At 47.1% G+C, this 25902-nt stretch overlaps 1 protein-coding gene across 1 annotated transcript; it reads left to right on the forward strand.

The window, feature by feature from the left end:
• The first annotated feature begins 237 nt into the window (after positions 1 to 237).
• On the forward strand, positions 238 to 15471 carry LOC100989933 (protein-lysine N-methyltransferase EEF2KMT-like). The gene is made up of 8 exons (XM_063607042.1): positions 238 to 318; positions 468 to 530; positions 2416 to 2496; positions 4103 to 4204; positions 5438 to 5571; positions 5654 to 6896; positions 8245 to 11586; positions 13721 to 15471. Exons 1-6 carry the CDS (start codon positions 238 to 240, stop codon positions 5895 to 5897), a joined length of 705 nt encoding a protein of 234 aa, XP_063463112.1. The 3' UTR covers positions 5898 to 6896; positions 8245 to 11586; positions 13721 to 15471.
• The last annotated feature ends 10431 nt before the right edge of the window (positions 15472 to 25902 follow it).

The raw sequence follows: 25902 nt of genomic DNA on the forward strand, positions 1-25902 counted from the left end.
GCTTTGAAGAAATGAAGTGCCTTGCCATGTGTCACATACCAGCCAAGACAGTCTGCCTAACTCGGGAGCCAAAGCTCGCTGCTGGGCTTCAGGCCCCTGTAAGAGGACAATGTAACCCAGGCTGGTATGGGCACATTCTGCATTTCCACTTAAACTCAGATGGCAAGCCCATCAAACCTTGGTGCCATGGCTGCCCTGGTAATTCCTGGCTGACCAGTCCAACCAGGCAGCTGGCCCATGACCCGGGTGGCCGCTAATGCGGCCAAGAGTCAGCCTTCTTCCTGTGACTTATCCAGGTGCACCCTGCGACATCTGAAGGTCAGGCTTTCAACCGCTGTGGCTTCCACTTCCAAGTGGCTCCACGTCCCCAGGGAGGGATCACATAGCGCTTTGCCAACACATTCTATTGCATGTTTAATGTTCCTGTGAATGCGCCCTTGAGATTTCTCTCTCTCCCCTCCACACAGAGCTTAGAAGCAAAGTTAAGAGACTCATCAGATTCTGAGCTGCTGCGGGATATTTTGCAGAAAGTAAGAATCCCAGAGTCCCTGGGACTCATGACCCTGCCTCCTGAATCTCTCCGGAAGACCTGAGAGAAGAAGCACAGGTGTGCTTGTACCCTTTAAAAACACCCCTGTTCAAAGAACAAAACCATTGAGTCAGCACTGCAGGTGGGTGTCAGCACCTCCGACATATCCTGCGCTTTCGTTTTCTAAGACTTAGACAAAGACATCAGAATATACAAAAATCTGCAAGAGGGGGGAAATCTAGGGAATGTTTTTTAAACCATCCTCAGCAAAAACAGAGATGACAGGTGCAAAACAGCTTCTAGCATTTGGTAGATGCTCAGAGACTTTCTTTTTTGCATTCATGAGGCCTGTCTTGCCCATTCCTGTCTCTTCTAGACCTAAATGGGCCCTTGCTTTGCCCAGGGTGGGGTTTGGACTCAAGTGCATCTGCATGCAGGTGAGAGCCAGGATCACCACCCGGCCCAGCCACAGGCTGACCTTGGCCTCGAGGGCCAAGTGCAGATCACCCTGCATCCTGGGTCTTCACCTTCGAAGGGCCATGGGCCCTTCTGAAAAGACAAAGCAATAGACTCCCTCCCAGAAAGAAGTGCACCAGAATACATTTTCCATACAAACTCAGGGGAGGCAGACATCCTCCACCCCCACCCACCCAGCCCATCCTAGGAGCCCCGGTGAAGAATTCCTGTGCTAGAGGTGAACCAACATTATCCACGTGGAAAAGATGCAGCCACAGCAGGGAGGACTTTCGGGGCAATACAGTAGGTCAGGGCTTTGAGCATGGAGATACCTGAAGTTATCTTGCACCCTGCTCTGAGTTTCCCCCTGAGCCTCACTCTCGTAGGTGGTGAAGCATGAGATGTAGGGAGAGCTGCTTTGAAACCCAGCACAAGGCTGGGTGCACTGGCTCATGCCTGTAATCCCAGGACTTTGGGAGGCTGAGGTGGACGGATCACCTAAGGTCAGGAGTTCAAGACCAGCCTAGCCAACATGGCAAAAACCCATCTCTACTAAAAATAAAAAAATTAGCTGGGCGTGGTGGTGCACGCCTATGGTCCCAGCTACTTGGGAGGCCGAGGCAGGAGAATCACTTGAATCCAGGAGGCGGAGACTGCGGTGAGCCAAGATCAGGCCACTGCACTCCAGCCTGGGCAACAGAGCGAGACTCTGTGTCAGAAAAAATGAAAAACCAGCACCAGCATGAAGAGCCTGTGTATTGTGTGGGGTACTTTGCTGCCCTTGGGCAGAATCTGCATTCCCCCCAGCCAGCAGGCGCTGCGGACTGTCTCCTCCCTCTCCCTCCAGGCTCCTGTTTTCCCACCGTCCCCACTCGTGCTGCACCAGTCCCTCTGCCCTCCTTTCCAAGTGCCAGCCCGTGGCCACCTCAGAGCTTGCACAGGCTGTTCCCACTGCCTGGAACTTGCTCATCCTGCACTTGGCTTCTCTTGGCTTTAGCTGGAGTGTCACCCTGAGCGTCCCCTCCCCTCCATCCTGTCCCCAGGGACACACGCTCCCAGAGAGCAGTTGTGGAGTGGGCCTTCCCGCCTCTTCCATAGAGCCAGACAGTTGGTGACTGTCCTTACTGCAAACCCTGGTTCACACTGGCTCCCCTGGGAGGGAGGTGGTTTGGGCCCACATGCCCTGTGTTCCTGCTCAGAATGGGCATTAGAAATGCTGCCATAGCCTGTGCCACTGCAGTGGAAGCATTTTTAGGAAACGGCTTATATCTTAAGACAAACTTCAGATGCGTGGGGCCAGAACGCTGGGTCCATCTGCATCTTTGCTGAGGGATCGGGTAACCTGGAGTTTGCCCTCTGCTGTGTTGGCTTGAAGCTCATAGGAGACTTAAGACGGGCTCTCGAGCAACCAACATTGTCCTTTGCTGTAGACTGTGAAGCATCCTGTGTGTGTGAAGCACCCACCGTCAGTCAAGTATGCCTGGTGCTTTCTCTCAGAACTCATCAAAAAGGTCAGTTATGGGCAGTGTCCGCCCAGTAGCCGGACAGCATAGCCACCTGCGTGCTGGAGCCCCCGTCGTTCCCAGGCCCTGGGCCTACTTTGCAAACCCCAGCATGGCAGGGCCCTCCCCAGGCAACTGGCTGCAGATGTGTGTGACCCATGGGAGACAGTGCAGGGCGGGAAGAAGGGGAGGCCAGCGTCTCTCCCTCACTCTGCCTCCTGGGGTTTCCACAGCAGCTGCTTCTCTGGGGCCCCAGCTCCTAGCATACTGATTCTCATTCCTACCAGGCTGGTGTAGCCCACAGCACTGGAACCCTCACTCACACCCTCTGTCCTGCCCGCCGAAGGGTTTGGAGTTTCCTGCTCTTGTCCGTCTCTGGGTTGCCCCACGGGCCCCTGTTGGAAGATTTAGCTCTTGCCATACCTTTGGAACTAGTTCCTCTGGTGAATTCTCTGCATTGATCCTGCTGGAATGAGCTCTTTCCTCACTGATACAGGGTGGATTTTATTTTTTACTTATTTATTTATTTATTTATTTATTTTTTGAGACAGAGTCTCACTGTGTTGCCCAGGCTGGATTACCGTGGCACAATCTCGGTCCCTGAAACCTCTGCCTCCTGGGTTCAAGCAGTTCTCGTGCCTAGCCTTCTAAGAAGCTGGGACTACAGGCACACGCCACCATGTCTGGCTAGTTTTTGTATTTTTAGTAGAGACAGAGTTTCACCATGTTGGCCAGGCTCGTCTCGAACTCCTGACCTCAGGTGATCCGCCTGCCTCAGCCTCCCAAAGTGCTGGGATTACAGGCATGAGCCACCGCACCTGGCCTAGGATGGATTTTAAAGATGGGCCCAAACATGCAGGGTTTGACATGAGGATGTCGAGAGGCCATTCCTTAGTAGGCAGTAGCAGACCTGCTGAGTGAAAGGGCCACACTTTTAACAAATAAACAATCCCCTGCTTCTCCAATACCTGCTTTCTCCCTAGTCCTCCCCAAAAGGGTGCATCTCTGGTCACCAGCAGGTCTGTCCTGTGCCACTAGGAGAGAGCAGCAGTCACCCAGTGTACCCTGCTGCTGCCCTGAGCATCGTAGGACGGGGCCAGCTGTGGAGAAGCAGCCTGCTGACAGCCACAGCCTGCAGCATGGGCCGCCCTCACAGTTCTGCCTGGGCTCACTTAAAATCACCTTTTGTTTTCCTCCTCTCTGTGTTTGATCCAAACACAGAGCTCTCTGTCATGGTCATGTGGCAGCTCTCACGGAATCCTTGTCTCCTGTCCTAGACTACACCTAACCCTACCCTCTCAACACCTCTTGTTGAAGGCCCTCCCGTCCAGGTTTCCCTACCAAGTGGAATTATTTCTTTTTAGAGACAAGGTCTCTGTTGCCCAGGCTGTCCTCGAACTCCTGGGCTCAAGCAGTCCTCCCATGTCAGCCTCTAGCGTAGCTGGGGCTATTCAGCACACAACACCATGCCCAACAAAGTGAATATTTTATATGCAAGCTGGCCGGTATTACACCATTCCATCCCAAATCTCCCCTGCAAACTTGGTGAAAATCATCTGGCCATTTTTACAGATTAGAACGAAAGCAAACAAGCTCTCGCTCTGTCTGCCCCCAGCACGAGGCTGTCCACATGGAGCCTTTGGACGAGCTGTACGAGGCGCTGGTGGAGACCCTGATGGCCAAGGAGTCCACCCAGGGCCACCGGAGCTATTTGTTGGTATGAGAAGGGCACCCTCCTCCCCCTCACAGCCCAGATACCCTTCCTGCACAGACAAAGTGAAAACTTGGGTGTGGGTTCAAATCCTGACTCACCCATTCTGCAGTCTTAGACAGGAGGTCCGTTAACCTTCTTTAGCCTCAGTTTCCCTGTCTGTAAATCAAGCACTTCAACAACAATAGCATGTCTCGTGGGGTTGTTGGGCATTTGTCCAATAGGTAACACACACTACCTGCTTCACAAGGACGTGGTGCCCAGTCCTCAAAGAATACTTGACAGAGCCAGGCGCAGTGGCTCACACCTGTAATCCCAGCACTTTGGGAGGCTGAGGCGGGTGGATCCGAGGTCAGGAGTTCGAGACCAGCCTGGCCAATATGGTGAAACCGTGTCTCTACTAAAAATACAAAAATTGGGCTGGGCTTGGTGGCTCATGCCTGTAATCCCAGCACTTTGGGAGGCTGAGGTGGGTGGATCACCTGAGGTCAGGAGTTTGAGACCAGCCTGGCCAACATGGTGCAACTCCATCTTTACTAAAAATACAAAAATTAGCGGGGTGTGGCAGTGGGCACCTGTAATCCCAGCTACACGGGAAGCTGAGGCAGGAGAATCTCTTGAACCCGGGAGGTGGGGGTTGTAGTGAGCCGAGATCGTGCCATTGCACTACAGCCTGGGCAACAAGAACGAAACTCTGTCTCAAAAAAAAGTACAAAAATTAGCCGGACATGGTGGCGCACGCCTGTAGTCGCAGCTACTTGGGCAGCTGAGGCAGGAGAATTGCTTGAACCCAGGAGGTGGAGGTTGCAGTGAGCCAAGATCATGCCACTGATTCCAGCCTGGGTGACAGAGCTCAAAAAAAAAATAAGATAAAACATAGATACAGAAAACCACAAAGGAAAAACATAGCATACTGAATCATCACAAGGCAGCCACCCCTTCATAGCCACACCTGGCCCCTGGCCACCACTGACCTGTGCTCCATCACCAGAATTCTGTCGTCTCAGGAATGTTGGATAAATGGAATCCTGTGTGGCCTGAGATGAGTGTCTTTCACGCCGCATGACACCCTTGAGGCCCGTGCAAGCTGTTGGCATGTCAACAGTTAGCTGCTTCTCATTGCTGAGTGGCAATTGGTCCTGTCATGGTTTATTTGGCCATGTGGTGGATGGCTATTTGTCTTCTAAGCCACTTGCCTTCTGATTGCTGGACTGACTCTCTCGCCCTCTCTTGGTGCAGCCCTTGGGAGGCTCGGTCACACTCTCCGAAAACATGGCCATCATCTCCCACGGCACCACAGGCCTGGTCACATGGGATGCCGCCCTCTATGTTGCAGAATGGGCCATTGAGAACCCGGCAGCCTTCACTCACAGGTGACCTTGGGGCTCAGGGCAGGGCACCAAGGCAGGCTTACCCTGGTGCAGTCGCAGACACGGTCCCCTTTCCTCTCACTAGGTCTGTCTTAGAGCTTGGCAGTGGCACTGGCCTCACAGACCTGGCCATCTGCAAGATATGCCACCCCCGGGCATACATCTTCAGGGACTGTCACAGCCCGGTCCTCGAGCAGCTCCAAGGAAATGTCCTTCTCAATGGCCTCTCATTAGAGGCAGACATCAATGCCAACTTACACAGCCCTAGGTTGACAATGGCCCAGCTGGACTGGGACGTAGTGACGGTCCATCAGCGCTCTGCCTTCTAGCTAGATGTTGTCATTGCAGCAGGTAATGCCCAGCCCTGAGCACCCTATGCAGGCGGTATCCTTGCAGCTCTACCCAGCTCTTGGCTCTGGGAAAAGGGAACAATGGACGCTGTAGAGCATGGACATGATGGGGCTTCCAGAAGAGTTACTCTGGGCCTCCAGGGTGACATCACAGGACAGGGGTGCCTCTTAAGGTGACCTTCAAGCCACAGCCCTCTTGTTGGAGACAGGCATACTCCCGTTACAGTCGTCACCACATGGCTCTGTCCCAGAGCCATGCCCTGTGTCCTTCAGAGACCACAGGAGGAAAACAACCACTTCTGGGATGAGGCCAGGGCCCTTGAGAGAAGGTGGTGTTTGGGTGGGCCACTGAAAACCCCTCACCCCTGCCAGCACACTCGGTCCCCTCTCTGGTGGAACAGAGCTCTGCCTGTGGTCCTGGGTCCCAGCCCTGAAACCCACAGGTCCAGCGGTGGCCAGGGACACAGGCCCACCCCTGCAAGCCAGCAGACCAATCGGCAGACACCTGAAACACGAAGTTCACGGCAGGGTCGGGCTTTGTGTCATTCAAAGCCCCCTAGATAAGCCGAGAACCAGAGCTGGTTTTTTAAGGAACACCAGTGAGTCTGGAGATTTTTTTCTTTTGCTTCGGTCTTTTGCAGCTTTCTCTACTAAGGGTTCTCCTTTTTCACCCAAGTAATTGCCTTTCCATCTAATGGCACAAATGGTCAAGCGGCATCTAATAGTCTCATATGACCGCTGCCTCTCTGGCCTCGCCCTGCTGCTGAGGTCAGCATGAACTGGAACTTTCCACTTGTCCCTTTCAGTAACCTGAAGCTTTCACCGTAAAAGTGCTGTATTGCCCAGAAGCCATCGTGTCGCTGGTCAGGGTCCTCCGGAGGCTGGATGCCTGCCAGGAACACAAGCGGGCTCCTGAGGTCTACGTGGCCTTTACCGTCTGGAACCCAGAGTCGTGCCAGCTGTTCACCACTGAGCTGGGTGAGCCCCCACGCCCACCCAGTCCTGCATGGTCCCCGAGCTGTCCCTGCAGGACTCCAGTGGAAGTGAAAGAACTGGGCGCCGGGGAAAAGCTAGGATGCCCCACACTCCCACACCATGCGGGGAACTCAGGCAGAGGCCGGTGAGCAAGGTGGGCTTGGGGCGTGGGGGGCTTGCGGCAGGAGGAGGGCAGCTCAGCACAGGGAGGAAGGGTCTGAGCCCAGCAGCCCTACTATGTGCTTCAGAGCAGGGTTCCCTAAGCCCTTGGGCCTTGGTTTCCTCATCTATAAAATGGAGGTGGTGGGAAGGGCAGTTGCAGTCAGGGCTGGACACAGCTGTGACCTGCAGGTTGCTGGAGCACAGGCTGTACAGGCGGATCCTCCACGCCACTGTCCTGAGCACCCAGTTGATGGAAGACGAGCAGGGTGACTATAGAGAAGGGAAACTGGCCCCATAGTGGGCCAGCCACTGTCCTCAGACCTGACATTTGTCAGCCCCCAGCACCTGTGAGGGTGTGCTGTCATTGTCCCGTCTCACCGACAAAGACAGTAGGACACACAGAGGCCAAGCGACCCCCGACCCCCTCCCAAAGCCACTGCCCTCCCACACCTGGGCAACAGTGGCCCCAACCCCAGGCCCAGCCCTCCTGCAGGAAGGAAGAGGACTGAATGGAGGGTGTGGCAGGCTGAAAGGACGTGGCCTCCTGAAACCCCTTGGTAAAGGGCCTCTGGGGCCACCTGGCAGGGAGGGGCTGGCACAACAGGAAGTAGCCTCCTCCCGGGAGTTAAGCCAGAGCCCAAGTCCTGTCCCCAAGTGGCCTCCAGAGCCACCTTTTCAGAAAAAAGTACATCATGCCCACGCCTGTTCCCCCTGCTTAAGGCCCTGCCTCCTCCCTGAGCCTCCTGCTGGCCTCTCACCTAGAAGCGGGGGTAGTCCTCGGCCCTCCAGCCAGGGGGTGCAGACCTGGATGTGCTGGAAATGCTTCTGGTGGATGAGACGGCTGTAATACTCCCTCAGAGGCCCTTTGCCTTCACAGAGAAGAGCAGACACTGCCATGGACCCGTCTCTGTCCCTGCCATGTGGCCCCAGGCCCAAGACACTCCCCCAGGAGGGATCCTTTTCCCAGAAGCTCCACCCCTCGGCAGCTCCAGTCAGGCCCCGTCTGGGCCCTTCCAGAAGCAACCCAGGAGCCCCGAGACCTGCAGGGGTGTGTGCACCCTGACCCCTGATGCATAGCCCTACAGCTGCAGCCAGCTGGCCTCGGGCTGCAGACATGGCGGGGTAAGCACTGGCCTGGCACCTGACCGCCCACTGGGTGGACCCAGCCTTCTGTCTGTGTTGTTCACAGGGGACACGAGGACTCCCCCTGCCCTGCCGCAGCCCCCAGAGCACATGGTGTGGGTTCCAAGCCGCCCCTGCCCTGCCACAGCCTCCAGAGCACATGGCGCGCTTTCCAAACCACTCCTGGGAGCCTAGAGGCCAAAGGAGGGAGGAGAGCAGGACCAGCAGCTGGCCCAGACCCCGCCTCTTCCTACACCGCTTCCGCTTTTCTCCCTCCTCACTGAGTCATCTTGAAAGGGCTCAGCAGCAGTAACTGTGGGACAGGGGCTCTTCCATTTGAAAAATTAAAAGAGGCTTGGTTAAGGCACCAATGACATGGCTGGGCACAGTGGTTCATATTTATAATGTCAGCATATTGGGAGGCCAAGGCGGGTGGATCACTTGAGGTCAGGAGTTCAAGACCAGCCTGGCCAACGTGGTGAAACCCTGTTTCTACTAAAAATACAAAAATAAGCTGGGTGTGGTGGGCACCTGTAGTCCCAGCTACTCGGGAGGCTGAGGCATGAGAATTGCTTGAATGTGAGAGGCGGAGGTTGCAGTGAGCTGAGATCGCACCACTGCACCCCAACCTGGGTGACAGAGACTTTGTCTCAAAAAAAAAAAAAAAAGACACCAATGACGTAACAACAAAAAAAAAGATGCTTGGAAACTACTGAAAAAGTAGAAAGCTTGGTATCTACAGATTCACATCTGGGCTCCCTGCCCTGCTGTGAAACCCTCTGAGCCTCAGTTTCCCGCATGTAAAGCAGTATAAGACCCTATGGCAGAGAGCTACATTGAGGATTAAGGAGACAAGATCATGGGAAGCACAGGGTGAAGGCTGCGTGCCCCTCCCCCTCTGCCATCCCCCAACCAAACAGACACCCAGGGTCCCAGGCAGTACCTGCTATCACACAGACAAGAGAATGAAGGTTGTGTCCGTGAAGAGTCAGTTGTTCAAACTCTGTGTTTAAAAAAAGAAACAATTCTACATGGAATTTCTGATAGAATTTTTTTTTTTTTTTTTTTTTTTTCTGACAGACTCTCGCTCTTTCACCCAGGCTGGAGCATGATCTCAGCTCACTGCAACCTCTGCCTCCCGGGTTCAAGTAATTCTCGTGCATCAGCCTCCTAAGTAGCTGGAATTACAGGTGCCCACCACCATACCTAGCTAATTTTTGTATTTTTAGTAGAGACAGTTTTCGCCGTGTTGGCCAGGTTGGTCTTGAACTCCTGACCTCAGGTGATCTGCCTGCCTCAGCCTCCCAGAGTTCTAGGATTACAGGTGTGAGCCACCATCCCCATTCAGAAAAAAATTTTTAGATAAACAATAGCCAGAGTCACCTGGTCAGGTGGAGAAAGTGCACTGCCCTGGCAGGGAGGCCCCCAGCCTCTGTGAGATACTCTCCTGGAGGGGGCATTTCAGCCTGAGGGCCTGGTCACTCAATGACCCAAATGGGGATTCAGGGAGGCCCACCTCCACCACCCCTACTGTCCCCAGGCTGCCCCACCCAGTAGCCCGGGACAGTAACATGTTGCAGGCCAGGCAAGCAGCTCACAGCTCAGTGGCCCCGACAAGCCCAGAGCTCCTCACCACAGCCACACACCTACTTTCTAAAGCTGCCAGCAAGATAGAGAAGTCTTTGTCCTCTATGAGAAGAGAATTGAATGTCAGGGGCCTGTTTCTAGACAGCACTCTTCCAGCTCACACACCCTCCCCTTCTCATTGAGACCGTGGCGGGATGGGGGCATCCAGGACTGGCAGGGGTAAGGAGAACACAGGTTGGCCAGGTGCCTGTCACACCAGCCCCAAGCGCCCCAGGGGTCGTGCAGACCTGTCCAGGTGTGCTGCTGACCAGCAGGGCTGGCCGCTCATGGAGACGCATCACCAGCCTGCTCCCAGCATCCTGCTCCGTGAAGGCCGACTGCTCCATGGCTGGGTCCTCAGGTTCTGAGCTGAAGAAGGAGAAAAAAACCCTGTGAGAGGCCACAGAGCAGGCCCAGGACCCAGAACGGGCATCTCCTGCCGTGGCAAGGCCTGCAGGCTCCCAAAGGTTGGGGTGCCCAGCTGCATCAGCAGCACCAGGCCACCCCTGCCAATCGAGGCCTGGGCTTGCTTCCTCTAATATTGTTGCTGGGTGCTAAGGTTACAACAGCAAACAAGACTGACTCATTCCTTTTCTCCACGGGACTTACTGTGTTATCATCCCCTGGACTCAAGATGAGGGTGCTAGGACGCCCTCCCACACCACCCCAGCTTACCCAGGGGCACACCTCAGGGTATGTGGACCTGCACAAAAGTCCCTTCCTTAGCCCCATGAGACACCCCAGGGGACACACAGGTCCACAGATCCTGCCACAGGCCTGGGAACCCATTGGCAGGAGAGTAAGACAGTGCAGGGGTCCACAAACATTTCTTAAGGGGCCAGAGAGTAAATACTTCAGGCTTTGAGGGCCACAGGTTCTCTTTTGCAAAACGCAATTCTGCTATTGTAGCTCAAAGGCGGCTATAGACAACTCAGAAGTTAATGAGTGCGTTGTGTCCCAGTGAAACTTGATTTACAAAAGCAGGAGACTGGCCTGTAGCCTTAGTTTGCCAACCCCTGGATGAGTGGGTTCCCAGGTCTGCAGTGAGAAGGGGAGAGGCCAGGGCAGTGGCGAGCAGGAGAGAAGGCAGCTGAGGGTGGGAGGCCTACCAGGCCCTGAACAGAGAGTGCGTGCTGCCCAGCTTCATGAAGAGCCGGTGCTGCAGGTCCAGAGGTGCCTCTTTAAAGAAAGATGCCGGCTTGTCGTAGACGGTCACAGCCCTGCAGTGAAATCATGGCAGGGCTATTGCATTAGTCCAGCGTGGAGGCTACTTTCTGCTCAAACCACTCATTTGGGTCCCGTGCCCAATGTCACCCATCCTCAGCAAAACAACCTTTATTTCCTTCTTCCTGGTTTCCAGAAAGTTCCCCTAAAGCCCTGAGGAATCACCGAATGAAGGGGGCTTTTTACAAACAGGAAACTTAAGTGGAGTGCCAATACACAACATGGATTGCACCAGGCTAGGTCTAAGATAAAACCAGACTGTGGACAACAGACCAGATAAGACCCACATGGCTCTGCACTGCCTGGGTCTCTTATTGTGTGGAGGAATGTCTAAGTCTGTTGCTCCTGTGGGTGCAGCTAAAGCACGAACCAGGAGTCTTCATCCTTAGAAAGCAGTTAGACAGACATCTGAGAACCAATCCCAAACTGCAGCCTTCCAAAGAACCTTCTGGAACCTTCTGAAATGCAACTTATTACTGCCAGAGGGTCTTTGATGAGAGTCTACTCTCCACCATTTGTCTTCAAAGAGAATACCCACATATTCTCTTTCCGTGGAAAGGTAAGTTATTGGAGTTTATGTAGTCTGGTATATTAATTGAGAGCTTTACTTCAAAGAATGTCACGTTTACGGTTCAGTCTCACAGACTGGGTTAAAAAGGCAGTGTTGACTATTGAGTTGTAAATTACTATGATGATCATTATTATTGAAGCAAGCTGGGAGAAATGAGCATTATCTTACAATATCTGCATTTTAGTGAACCTGAAGGAAGAGTGTATTTGCTGGAATTACAGAAGCCTGAGAACCACAGGGGAATTCTCACTGCAGGGTATTCAGGGTCAAAAGCTGATTCTATTTTGCATGCTCAATCCTTCGACAATTTATTTTTATTTCTTTATTTTTTGAGACAGGGTCTCACTCTGTCGCCCAGGCTGGAAGGCCTTGGTGCAATCTCAGCTCACTGCAACCTCGCCTCCCAGATTCAAGTGATTCTCCTGCCTCAGCCTCCCACGTGACTGGGATTACAGGTGCTCGCCACCATGCCTGGCTGATTCTTGTACTTTTAGTAGAGACGGGGTTTTGCCATGTTGCCCAGGCTGGTCTTGAACTCCTGACCTCAAGTGATCCGCCTGCCTCAGTGCCTAAAGTGCTAGGATTATAGGCGTGAGCCACTGCACCTGGCCTAATTTAACAGAATTTAACTGAGCAAAGAATGATTCACAAATCAGACTCAAAAATTAGACACAGAATCAAAATAGGTTCAGAGCAGCTCTGCGCTACTGCGTAGTCAGAGAAAATTGCTGAAGAGAAAAAGGAAAATGATGTACAGAAAAGGCAGTGAGGTAGAGAAGCAGCCAGTTTGGTTACACCTCAGCATTTACCTTATTTGAATGTGGTTTGAACAGTTGGCGGCCTGTGATCAGCCAAAACTCTCTGATTGGTATATGAATACGAATATTTCACTACCCATTCTTCTGAGCATCTAGGTGTTTTCTATTCACACATTCATTAGGTGTCAGGTCTGTAAAGCAAAAATAAAATTCTAAGGCCCCCCCCAACCATCTGAATAGACTTCCCCCTCAGCCAAGACTGTTTTAAAATTTAACCTGAGAGACTATTTCAGGCATTGCCGGGAAGTCGGGGTCAAATATGCCTCATGATACCTGTCAGGCATTAATATCAACGCAGACTTTAAGTCTGATAAGAAACATTTTACAATCTCATTTCTAAATGCACTTCCTAAAGTGAGGTATTGTTCACTTGGAATATTCCACTGTGATTTTAAATCATCTTTAGTAAGATTTTGACAGTTTTGTAAGCGTTTGCTGCTTCCAGGGACTCATATTTATCCATGTAAATGTAGGCATAGCTGGAAGGTGGAGTGTATTCAGCTCTTCCGAAATTAAGGGTTTCATTTTACATTGAATCTTGCCTTTGGCTCTCAGATCCCCTTGATCAACTTTGTCAACGATTTTCCCTACTAAGCATGTGAGAAAAAGAAACAAAGGTGACAGAATACAAAAATTCCTGCGAATTTCCAAAAGCCAAAGTTCACACTCCACTGCAATTTTGCCATTTACTGCCAGTTCCTGTCTGACCCAATCAGACATCTGAGGTCTCTAACTGGATCCAGGCTAGTTAATTCTTGGATCCAATCTGATCCTGGACCCAGTCCAGTTTCTGTCACAACTTCTGAATACAGTTTGGATAAACAATTTGCTCAAACAAACTCAGATAGCTCAAATCATAAATCAGCGGGGCTTCAGAATCTGAGAGAGAATTGAGCAGTAATCCCCAGTTGTGAGACAGCAATGGACACAGTCGGCAGGCGAGTACTGAAACTCCCTCTGCAAAAATTCTAACAGTGAGAAAATTTAACCACCCCACATCTTGCCTGTACCCTTCAAACTGCCCTTCATTCTTCCTGGGCATGGGCCAAGCTAACTTTGGGAGACTTTTAGTTTATAGTTTAAATGATAATAGCTCTTCTCCAAAGCTCAACCACATTTGTAAAGCTGATGACAGACCACCAGGGTAAGAGAATGGGAGGAGCCTGATTTCTGCTAAGGTGTAGACATAAATGATTACCTGCCATTATTCTGGAGGTCACAAGACATGGAACTTCCCCAGTGACTCCTGCAAATCACATCACTATTGTAGAACCCATGATCAGCCTTTTCGGATGTCTTATCAGGTTTTTGCTTGTCTGCTGACTGATGGCTCCACCCAGACCTGCCAACCACTCCCGCGGCCCCATCCAGAAGTGGCTCAGCGTGCATGAGGACCATCTCCAACATCCCTGTGATTGTACCCCCAACCAACCAGCAGCAAGAACCTATTGCATAGTCACCTCCCCTCTCTTTCCCCAACTATCATTGAAAAAGTCTGGCTTCCAAATTTTCGGGGAGACTGATTTGGGTAATAATAAAACTCCAGTCTTCTGTTCAGCCAGCTCTGCATTAATTAAGCTCTTTCTCTATTGCAATTTTCCTGTCTTGATAAATTGTCTCTATCTGGGCAGGGGGCAAAATGAACCCTTAGGGTGGTTACAGTACCTTGCTGGGTCACTCGATATTCCTGGAGGGTCACGGGAAGCGCTATGTGAATCCCACTTCTGATATTGTAAGATTCTTTCCAGGGCCTGAAAGCTTAAGGGGGTGAGCAACTCTTCCCTTCTCAGGCCCAGCCCCAAGGCACAAGGCCGCTTGCATCAGCAGAGTGTGTGAGCAGATGCACCAGCAAGATAGCAAAAGCAGGAAGAGAGCCAGCCGGAAGACAAGTACCTCTGAAGATGGAGAAAGAGGCCATCTGGGTACAACGTTGCAGTTACGTCAGACCAGGACACTTCCTGTTTACAGGAGACTATAAAACCTTTGCCCCATCCTCACTTGGGGCTGACACCGTTTTAGGCCTCAGCCCGCCAGCACCTAGGCGCTCATTAAAACAGCATGTTGCTCCACACTGTCATGTTGTCTGTTGGCGCGCTCTCGAGGTTCAAACCGATACAAGAACCTTACAATACCATCTGATAAAAGAAAAACTTTAGACAAATTAAATTTGACAGAGTTTAATTGAGCAAAAAACAACCGGAGAATCAGGTACCCCTAGAACCAGAGTAGGTTCAGAGCAACGCCTAGTTTTTAAAAAAATGTTTAACATTTATGAAAATTCTTCAACTTTAGCCTTCAAAATTTATAATGAACTGTTACTTCAGTTACCATCTTTATAAACTTTGAAGAGGTCTTTACTTTTTAAAATTTCTTTATTTATCCTTACATAACATGCTCTTCTGATTTAAGTGTAGCTTTTTACCATCTCCTGCATCTTTTGTTTCCATTAAGTTGGTTTTGGTTTGCATTTTTCATGGTGATGACTTTCCTGAAATGTGTGATGACCTCTTGATACGGAAGGCAGAAAGAAATTATTTAGGCAGATAGTGATGGTAAGAGAGTCCTCGACAAGGCTCCCCTTCTGACAAAAAGCAGCCCAAGAAATTGTTCTTTTCTAACAAAGAGCAGCCTGAAGAAATCGAGCTGCAAATATATACAAGCAAGCTGGAAGCTTGCACGGGTGAATGACGGCAGCTGTGCCACGAGGAAAAGGCTACCTGGGGCCAGGCATGTTCAACATGGAGGCTCCATCCTCTCTTTTCTTTGTCACCATGTGTACAGTAAAGAAACAGGCAACATGGCACTCGCCAGGTAGAGAACCATCTGCATAATAAAAGATTAGGGTGGGCAGCCACCTTTTCACACCCAGTAAAATGGCACACCTGGTCCAACCAATCTTTCATGCCATATGTAAAACGGACACCACCTTCTCAAGCTCATCTATAAAACGCTCTGCATTTCACCATGGAAGTGGAAACCCATTCAGGACCCCTCTCTCTGCAGCAGAGAGAGCTCTTCTCTTTCTGTCGCCTATTAAACTTCCGCCTTAAGCTCACTCTTGGTGTATCTGTGTACTAGTTTTTCATGGCCGTGAGACAACAAATCTCGGGTATTTACCCCAGAATATGATGCCGCTTCACTTTGACCATCTATTCATATTTTAGAGAAAAACCTAAACAAGCAAGGCTGGGTTTGTTGAAGGCTGGCTTCACAGAAGGCTCACCAGTTAGCCAGCCTTCTTCCTGAGGGACTTCCAATGGCTGTACTCTTCGGCTTCTCCAGAAAGGAGCATGGGAGCAGTCCATGAGAGGTTGAAGACCTGCCATTCAGTGTGTGGATCTTCCCTCATTTCCCATCCTCTCTTCTCCTGGTCTATACTGGGACTGCTATCCCTGAGCTCAGAGCCTTGGGACTGAAACTGTCCTGAGTGTGAACCTCCTGACTCCCATGTGAGTAGCTGGGTGAACGGAATTTGAATCCACTCAGTTTGCAGCCCGTTGCCTCATCTGTCTGCTCACAGAATATAGTGGCTTCAAGCTTTGAGCCCTGTAGGTGATCTTCAGAGCAAGACAAACCAGTTTCATCAGCTGTGCCTCATACAGGCCACTGGCCTTAACTTCTTCTGTCCTGTTAGGTCAGTCACCCCTGTCTGTCCTCTTCCTGTCTTCTAAGGATTTTATTGAAGTCTTTTGTCACCGATGGCTGGGGTCCCCCGCCCCTGGGCAATGGACTGGTACTAGTCAGTGGCCTGTTAGGATCCAGGTGGTACAGTAGGAGGTGAGCAGCTGGTGAGCAAGTGAAACTTCATCTGTAGTTACAGCCGCTCTTCATTGCTCACATTACTGCCTGAACACTGCCTCCCATCAGATCAGCAGCAGCATTAGATTCGCATAGGAGCACAAACTCTATTGTAAATTACACATGTGAGGGATCTAGGTTGCAAGCTTCTTATGAGAATCTAATGCCTGTGATCTGAGGTGGAGCCGAGGCTGTGATGCTAGCGCTGGGGAGTGGCTGCAAATACAGATTAACATTAGCAGAGAGGATTTACAGCACAGAGACCAAATAAATCAACTGCTTGCAAACTCGTATCAAAACCCTATCAGTGAGTGGCAAGTGACAACCTGCATCTGGTGGCAGGCTTTATAGTGGAAAGTGAGTTGATGTGCTTCAGTTGCACAGTTGCATTTGGTGCCCTTAAAAGTATGTTTAACATGCTGGGAGGCTGAGGTGGGCGGATCACAAGGTCAGGAGTTCAAGACCAGCCTGGCCAACATAGTGAAACCCTGTCTCTACTAAAAATACAAAAAATTTGCTGGGCATGGTAGTGCAAGCCTGTAGTCCCAGCTACTCGGGAGGCTGAGGCAGAAGAATCGCTTGAACCTGGGAGGCGGAGCTTGCAGTGAGCCGAGATCATGCCATTGCACTCCAGCCTGGGCAACAAGAGCAAGACCCCATCACACACACACACACACACACACACACACACACACACACACACACACAAAGGGCATTTGAGACAATTTCAAATCTCCATACATTCCAGATTAAAGTCAAGGCCGAATATCTTGAAATTGCCACAAAAGCACTGAAAAGCCTGCTTCCATTTCCAACACCCTGTCTTTGTGAAGCAGGATTTTTTGCAGTGACAGCGACCAAAATGAGATTATGGAGTAGACTGGACATAAGCGGCACACTTCGGGTGTCACTGTCTCCCAGTAGCCCCAGATGGGACCGTCTAGTTGCAAGAAAACAAGTTCAGGGCTCCCAGTTGATTCTACAGTGGGAGAGTTGTGTAATTATTTCATTATATATTGCAATGTAATAATAATAGAAATAAAGTTCACAATAATTGTAAAGTGCTAGAATCATCCTGAAACCATCTTCTCCTCCCCCACCCTGGTAAGTGGAAAAATTGTCTTCCATGAAACTGGTTCCTGGTGCCAAAAAAGTTGGGGCCCACTGCCTTATGGGATCATCTCCAGTTCTCTTTGCCTCTGTGGATTAATAAATTTTAATTCTGCTATCTCCATTTTAGTGGAGTTTTTGAAATAAAGATGTTAAACATATCTGGTCATTTTATTTTTAATTGGAAGTCCCACATTAATACCTGTTACCCTTAAAAATGAAGGGCTCAGTTTTCAAATGTAAAAAATTTCTCTCGAGGTCTGTGTCTTCATTGTGCCACTAGAGGGTGCTGCGACATCTGCAAGATGAAAGGCCTGGCCAGGGCAGATCCATGTTTTAAAGCCTTTTCTCTCATATGGACAAAAAAATACCAGCTTAGATATGGTCATTGTGTTTTTTAGGAAATTTTTTTTTATTATTAGAAGTAGAACACTTTTTAATAATATCTTTGGAGTCTGAACCATGAATGAATATTCTTACAAATATTTACTAGATAGGAAATCTTAGCTGAGTCACTTTACTTTTCTAAGCCTGAATTCTCTCATCTGTAATAAGATAAAATAGAATATATGTCATGTTTTGTAGGAGTGAAGTATTTATTACCTCCCTCGCAGGGACACAGAGTGCGTGTACAAAAAAATGCTAAAAATGACAACTTCATTAGAATAAAGACGCTTTTAAGATGATCACTTCAAAGGTCAAGGTAATTTCTGGCACAATTTTGTTTAAAAATAAATTATTGGCTGGGCACGGTGGCTTATGCCTGTAATCCCAGCACTTTGGGAGGCCGAGGTGGGCGGATCACCTGAGGTCAGGAGTTTGAGACCAGCCTGGCCAATATGGTGAAACCCCATCTCTACTAAAAATAGAAGAATTAGCCGGGCATGGTAGTGTGCGCCTGTAGTCCCAACTACTCACAGGGAGGCTGAGGCAGGAGAATCACTTGAACCCGGGAGGCGGAGGTTGCAGTGAGCCGAGATCACGCCACTGCACTCCAGCCTGGGTGACAGGGTGAGACTCCATCTAAAAAAAAAAAAAAAAAAAAAATTATTTCTTCTCAGTCTCATGCATATTTCACTTGCATGGTAAAAAAGTTTAAAAAAAAATAAGGTGAAATAATGACTACATTTTTTTAAAAATTGAATATGGTTTTATGTGGATGTGCTCTGGAGTCTGTGAAGTGTTCTATTGTAAATGACTCACGCGAACTTGATCCCTACAAATGGAATAAAATCTTGTACACTCATTAGGTCACACCATAAACATTTCTGGGGGTGTCTGGTCAGGTCACACTAATTTCTCCTTCTATAGGAATTACCTGTGATCCTCAGAGACTACATATGTAACATCTGCATTTTTACCATGAGACAGTCTTAAGGTCTAGCTATTTCATTCTTCCTTAAGTTCCATTAAAACCATAGTATCCTTGAGGTGAAAAAAAAATGAAAGAGAAAGAAAGAAAGAGAGAGAGAGAAATGATGGTATCCTTACAATAAAGTCCTTAACCTGCTCACCTTAGCTTAATTTGGATTCTATTATTTAAAACCAAATGAACTTTAAATAATGGAACAAACTATTAATAATAATTTATTTTAACAGCACCACAATTTCTTTTAGAGATGGAATTGGTTTTGCCTGAGAAAAATACCTTGAAAAGTAGCTTAGAGTTTATGGTAAAATCCCTAAGGAATAACTTGGCAAGAGAGAGAGAACTCCTACAAAAGAAAAGAGTGGGAATTTGAAAGTGGGGAAGGGCAACACAGTTTATGTGTTTGTATGTACTTGGGTTCCGCATCTGGAGCAGGGTATAGAACCAGACTAAATTCCACATCTGGATCTGGAAGGATTGGGCAGTATGAATATGTACATTCATCCCATATATATGGAATTTTGATAGGACAGTGTGTGTATATATATAGATAGATATGAATATAGATATAGATCAATATCTACAAGCTACGCCAATGCAAGAAAAATGAAAGGTGGACCTAGAGATGACCAAAGATTACTATAAACCAACTTCCTCTCCCAAACCTGGAGAGAATTGGAGGGATTTAGAGCTATGACTACACACATGTGGTGTAGACTTAAATCGGTTTTACTTTGATTTCAAAAGATAAGCTACTTCTGACATTGGAATTACACTTCTAGGACAAATTTAAATAAATCAATTTTCTGGTTTGAAAACATCAGCTGCTGGCTGGGCATGGCTCATGCCTGTAATGCCAGCACTTTGGGAGGCCGAGGCAGGCAGATTACCTAAGGTCACGAGTTCGAGACCAACCTGGCTAACATGGTGAAACCCCATTTCTACTAAAAATGCAAAAAAATAGCAGGATGTGGTGGCGGGTGCCTGTAATCCCAGCTACTTGGGAGGCTGAGGCAGAAGAATCACTTGAACCTGGGAGGCAGAGGTTGTAGTGAGCCGAGATCGTGCCATTGCACTCTGGCTTGGGCAACAAGAGTGAAACTCCGTCTCAAACAAAACAAAACAAAACAAAAACAAAAATACCCATCAGCTGCTGATGATTTATAGCCACACCATAATTTCATCTAGTTCAATTTTGTTTCTAAATGCTTCAGTTAAATTTAAGTCTTTAGCAATGATCTCACATCTCTAATTGACCAAACCAACTATCTTCTTTCAGCACATGTTTACTGAGCACCTTCTAGGCACTGAATTTGAGGCTAAATGTTATTTCCATTCATGGATATTAACATCTAGCTGGAGAAATAGACTATCTACTGCAACAACAGTAAGTAATTTCACATTGTGATAAGTGCTGTACAAGAAGCAAATAGGACATATATATGTATATATGGTTTTTTTGAGATGGAGTCTTGCTTTGTCACCCAGGATGGAGTGCAGTGGCACGATCTTGGCTCACTGCAACCTCCGCCTCCTGGGTTCCAGCGATTCTCCTGCCTCAGCCTCCCAAGTAGCTGGGATTACAGGTGCCTGCCACCACGACCAGCTAATTTTTGTATTTTTAGTAGAGATGGGGTTTCAGCATGTTGGTCAGGCTGGTCTCGAACTTCTGACTTCAGGTGATCCACCCACCACGGCATCCCAAAGTGCTGGGATTACAGGCATGAGCCACTGCACCCGGCCTAGGATGTAAATTTAAAGAACAGGGCTGGGTGACCTATTTTAAATGGAGTGGTCGAGGAAAACATCTTTGACAAGCACAAGATGAGACCAGGCACGGAAGGAGCATTGCAGATGGAAAGACAGGATGAGTGAAGGCTCTGAGGTGGGAAAGGTCTTGAGATATTTGAAAGCCAGAAGGTCACCTAAGTCAGAGGGGAAGAGTAATCTGGTGATGAGTTGGGAGATGAAGCCCTTACCAGAAATCTTTCCATTCTAATGAGCAATTAGATCACCCCTTTAGGCATGGTAGTAGACACATGCTTTTGTTTTGTTTGTCTATCTTTAAAGCACTGTTTCTGCCAGTCATAAACTTTGCTCTAGACATTACTTCCTCCCTATGTCTCCTAGAACACAGGGTCAGGCCTGAAAGAGTTGATTTTATGGAAAATTTGATACCTATCTTTTGTACCAAATGGACTTTTATTTGGCTGTATCCTGAAATGCGTAAGAAAATTGCTACCACAAAACCATATGCACTTATTCTGCTGAGGTTGCAAGATGAAATATGTTCCAACATGTCCTTATTCCTTTTCTGCTTCCAGAAGCCACATGTGAAAACTGACCTCCTTGTGTTTTAGACACACCTCATATCGCCTGGAAACACTAAACATGAGAACAATCACACCATGGCATTCTCTGTTTTCCACGAGACAGAGAGAAATTACTAGATGCAACTGAAGTCTTTGCTACAAAAGGGAAATTAAAGGGATCCTCTATGTACGACAATAACTCATTGATGGAAAGGATGTTATTTGCCTTTTACAGCAATTTTATAACAGTTGGCTTACAGAAAAGCAATGACATTAAGAATCTCAAGTTACTAAAAGGAAACCTTATTCTTTGTGTGGGAATGTTATCACCACTTCCTCAATGCCTTACTGGAATTTTTACTCTCTGATATATTGTAGTGGAAAAAGGGATTTTAGATAGTAATCAAGAATTCTGGGTCTGCTCCAAGATATGTGATTTTAGGCAAGTCTTCATTATTTCTGAGCTGCATTTTTTCCATCCATATAATGAAAGGTGCAAATTAAATGTTTTCTGAGATTTCCTCCAGTTCTAAATTTGACAATACTATGGAAAAGCAGGGTGAAGCAGTAAATAGAGAGTTAAGATTGGATTCAGCAGAGCTCGTTCTGAGTTTCCGCTTTGATCACTTAGTGGTCATTTGAGAAAGACTCTTAACCTTTCTAACCTCAGTTTCCTCATCTCTAAAACAGACTGGCAAAATTAGTGCACAATTTCATTACAGACAATTGAGGTCAAAGGAGATGTCAGCTGTGAAACTTTTCAAACTGTAAAAGGTCAGTATAAATGTGAGTTTTATTACACATTTAATGATGATGATAAAAATTAAAATGAGGAATAGTGATAAGGTTTGGATCTGTGTCCCCATCAAATCTCATGTCAAACGGTAATCCCCGGTGTTAGAGGTGGGGCCTGGTGGGAGGTGACTGGATCATGGGGGTGGACTCCTTATGAATGGTTTAGCACCACTCCCCTTGGTACTGTTCTCTTGGAAGTGAGCGAATTCTCATGAGATCTGGTTGTTTAAAAGTGTGTAGCACCTGCCTCCTCGCCCTCTTCCTCCTGCTCTGGCCATGTAAAATGAACCTGCTGCTGCTTTGCTCTCCGCCATGATTGAAAGTTACCTGAGGCCTCTCCAGCCATGCTTCCTGTACAGCCTGCAGAACCATGAGCAAATTAAATCTCTTTTCTTTATAAATTACCCAGCCTCAGGTATTTCTTTGTAGCAATGCAAGAATGGATTAATACAAATACCAATCAACATTTACTTGTTATTCTAAAGGCTTTGCATATGTGGTCTTTTAATCTTCACAACAATCCTATAGGATAGTATGATTACTATCACCATGTTCCAGAGGAAGAAACCGAGAAACTGAGGAACACTCAGTCACTGGCAAAAAGGCCACACCCTTAGTGGCCGGAAGAGCAAAGCAGTTGACTGCAAGTCCCAGCTTGGCTTCTTGATCAGCTCTAATCCTAAAAACCAGATGCAAAGGGACATTATAGACTTGATTTGACCATGGATGCTGATTAGCTCCACTCCTATGGTTTCTTCAGTTATATCCTAAATGGAAAAACATACACTTTTTTTTTTTGGTAAAGTTATCCCAAATAACTCATCTATTCACAACCCTGCAGCCTGCAGCATAGTATATACTTAAATTTTTCCTAAATGTTATATGCTGAAAGAAATCAGAATGACCGCCAAACAAAGCTCCTATTCAAAGAGATAATTCTGGAGGGAAATGCAGCAAGCTTAGACATACAGCTTCAAAATCTAAGAAAACCAAAAACCAAACTCAAACAAACAAACCAAAAAAACCCAAAAATCCCAGACAAGTGCCCAAGTTGAAGTTTTTGTATGTACATCTTTAACCTCTGTGAAGCCATCCTACTCTCCTCTCTCCTCACCGCTACCCTACTCCAGGGAAGCACTTAGGAAAAAATGTTTGTGTCAATCCAATTCAAGCCTCCTGCACAAAATCTGTGCTAATGACAGGCATGATTCTATGGTAGAATCTCAAAAGCAGCACACAACAATTTAATTAGCTCTAAGTCAATAAATCTGCATGAACACAGCAGGTCAGTAAACCATAAGTCTCTCTAGCAATTATCAACCAAAAGGTTATTCATGTAGAACCATGATGCCCAACATTTGACAATACCCAACATGGAACATTTATGATTTTCTAAGACTGACATTCGATGCACCGAAATTAATTCTGCTAGAACCCTTGATTTAGAAAGAAACAAATAGATACCACACAGAGGAAAACTCCAGCTGACCAATGGGCAAAGAATAGGCAATTCACAAAATAATTTCAGAGGCATTTTGTTAAGTTTTTTCTCAAAAAAGCAACTGCATGAATATTTTACACAGAAAAATATTAATCCTAGTGGGAGTGGATCGAACTTGTGTTACTCATATATAAATTATATATAACTACTCATCATATAATTCCCCTACTTGAATAACTACCTACCTTAAGCAGACCTTGGAATCTGCCCCCAAATCTCATTTATGATTCGAAATGCTGCTTTGGGTTAAGAGGTGATGGAAGTGCTCTGATTTCAGAATTTGTGAGTTTTGATCAAAGAATCTAATGAGATAAGCCAGATAAACATGCATCCCAGGCTCTCAGATTCACGGTCATCAAGACACACACACCACTCCCAGACATGCAGTAGACTCACAGCAATTCAAATCCAACAAAGCTAGCCCAATGCTTGAGGACTTTACCCGTCACGAGTCAACATTGGATTTCTCCCTGCAAGGTCAATAAAATAACCCCACATTTTCAAGAGTGGTAGGCTAGTGGAATGTTGTTTTTCCTGTGCTCTCATCAGATTACTTTTACTGACCAATCCTTTTAAGGCCTTCACTGTCGAGTCCTGCTGACTTTGCTAATCAGAATAGATTATGTTTGGCTTTGAGTGATGGAAAACTCAAAATTACATTTTCTCAAACAAACTAGCAGTCAGAGCTTAAGTAGGTGTCAAGGGGCTGCTGCGATGTTCCAACATGACCCAGAGCCCTTCCATCTTGTTCCTGGGCAGGGCCTGGAAGCAGCCTCATGGTCTAGCCTGGGAAAAGCCACGTTCCAGGCAACGGGATGGAGGAAAAGATGAGGAAGTGGGAAAGGGCACACACATACACTATCTTTAGAAAAAAATGTCTCTGTGAGGGTTTGGAAATGTATCCATGAACCCCTGGACATTCCATCAAGAAATGGGGAATATGCCCCTTCCACTCAAACCTGGGCAGCCCTTCAGAATGTGGCAGAAGTGAAGCTGCATGATTCATCAGGTAGGTAGGAAATGAAACCTTTGCCATCTCTCTTAGGATACTCATACTGGGACCCTTCAGCCATCCTGTAAGAAGTCTGACCACCATGAGGTCTCTACAAGGAAAAGATATAGCAGAAGAGAGATGGGAAGGGAGGAAGCTTTCCAAAATATATTAGGGGACAAATAGCAGTCTCCACCCCAATATATGCAGCCGTGCAGCAGTTTTCACCAATGTTCAAGTTCTTTGTGTGTGCTTTAATAAATCACAAAGTTAAATTCCAGAAGACGCACAACTATCAAGCTTTACAGATACCTACATAGATACTGAGCACTAACCCCAGTAACATTTGCTTTAGGCAGAAATTACTCTTACAATGTTTCTTTTTTGCCCAATACTTTCCAGATCTCTTTTTTCGAGAATCATTTCTATAAAAGTAATGTGTAAATCACGTAAAACCTCCAAATAGTATAGAACTCTGCAAAATGAAAAACAAGATTATTTTCCTTCTATACCCCCATAAAACCTCAGTTCCCTTTACCTACAGAGAACTGTTATTGACAGTTTCTTGTGAATCCTTTCAGAAATTTCATTCGATGACCGACTACATATGGATGTCTCTAAAAAAACCAAACAACTAATGTGGTATACCGTAAATACTGCTATAAGCCTTCTCTCTTTTTCTATATAAAACATATTTTGGAAATCTTTCCATATTCGCAGGTATAGATAAAAATCCTTTGATTCATATGCAAAAGTTATGCATGTTTAAACTGCAAAATTTAATAAGTTTTGACTTCTGGATAACACTCATAAAACTATGACCACAGTCAAGACTGAACACCTCCACCCCCTCCAAATGTTTTCTCACGCCCTTCCTCCTGCCCCACTGCCTAAGCCAGGCAATTGCTGGCTGATCTGCTTTCTGTCACTTGAGATCGGTTTGCAATTCCTAGCATTTTATGTAAATGTGATCATACACTAAGCATTCTTTGTTTTTTGCTTAACATCTTTCACTCAGCCTAGTTATTTTGGGATTAATTCATGTTGTTGCATGCACCAGTAGTTTGTTTCATATTTTTTCTTACTAGAATTCCATTATATGAATACACCACAAGTTGTTTGTTCATTTACTTGGTGATAAACATTTGGCTTGTTTCCAGTTTACTTATGATATATAAAACTGCAAGAAACATTTGTATGTAAGTCTTTATATGAGCATATGTTTTCATTTTTTTTTTTGTCGCTAAATAACAAGAAATTGAGTGATCGGGTCATATGAGAGAAGGATATTCAATTTTTAAAGAACTTGTTAAACTGTTTTCTAAATTGGTTGTACCATTTTACCTTCTCACTGGCAGTGGATGAGAGTCCCACTTCCTCCCTATCCTTACCTTATTGATATATCCTGTCCTTGGTATGTTCAGACTTTTAAATTTTAAACATTCTAATAACTATGTGGTCCGAAATCACCTTAATTTTCATTTCCCAAATGACTAATTATGCTGAGAATCAGCTCACTTGCTCATCTGCCATTTATATAGCTTCTTTGGTAAAGTGTCCATTCAAATCTGGGCCCATTTTCAAACTGCATTATTTGTTTTCTAATAATG

Source organism: Pan paniscus, chromosome 7 (assembly GCF_029289425.2).
Source record: "Pan paniscus chromosome 7, NHGRI_mPanPan1-v2.0_pri, whole genome shotgun sequence".
In the NCBI taxonomy this organism is placed as follows: domain Eukaryota; kingdom Metazoa; phylum Chordata; class Mammalia; order Primates; family Hominidae; genus Pan; species Pan paniscus.

What these genes read in the sequence shown, in the direction of transcription:
- LOC100989933 (XM_063607042.1), top strand. Translation starts at nt 238, where the DNA reads ATGACCCGGGTGGCCGCTAATGCGGCCAAGAGTCAGCCTTCTTCCTGT. An exon ending in GCCACCGGAGCTATTTGTTG is followed by an intron (nt 4,205 to 5,437) that starts GTATGAGAAGGG and finishes CTCTTGGTGCAG; the next exon opens with CCCTTGGGAGGCTCGGTCAC. An exon ending in CCGGCAGCCTTCACTCACAG is followed by an intron (nt 5,572 to 5,653) that starts GTGACCTTGGGG and finishes TCCTCTCACTAG; the next exon opens with GTCTGTCTTAGAGCTTGGCA.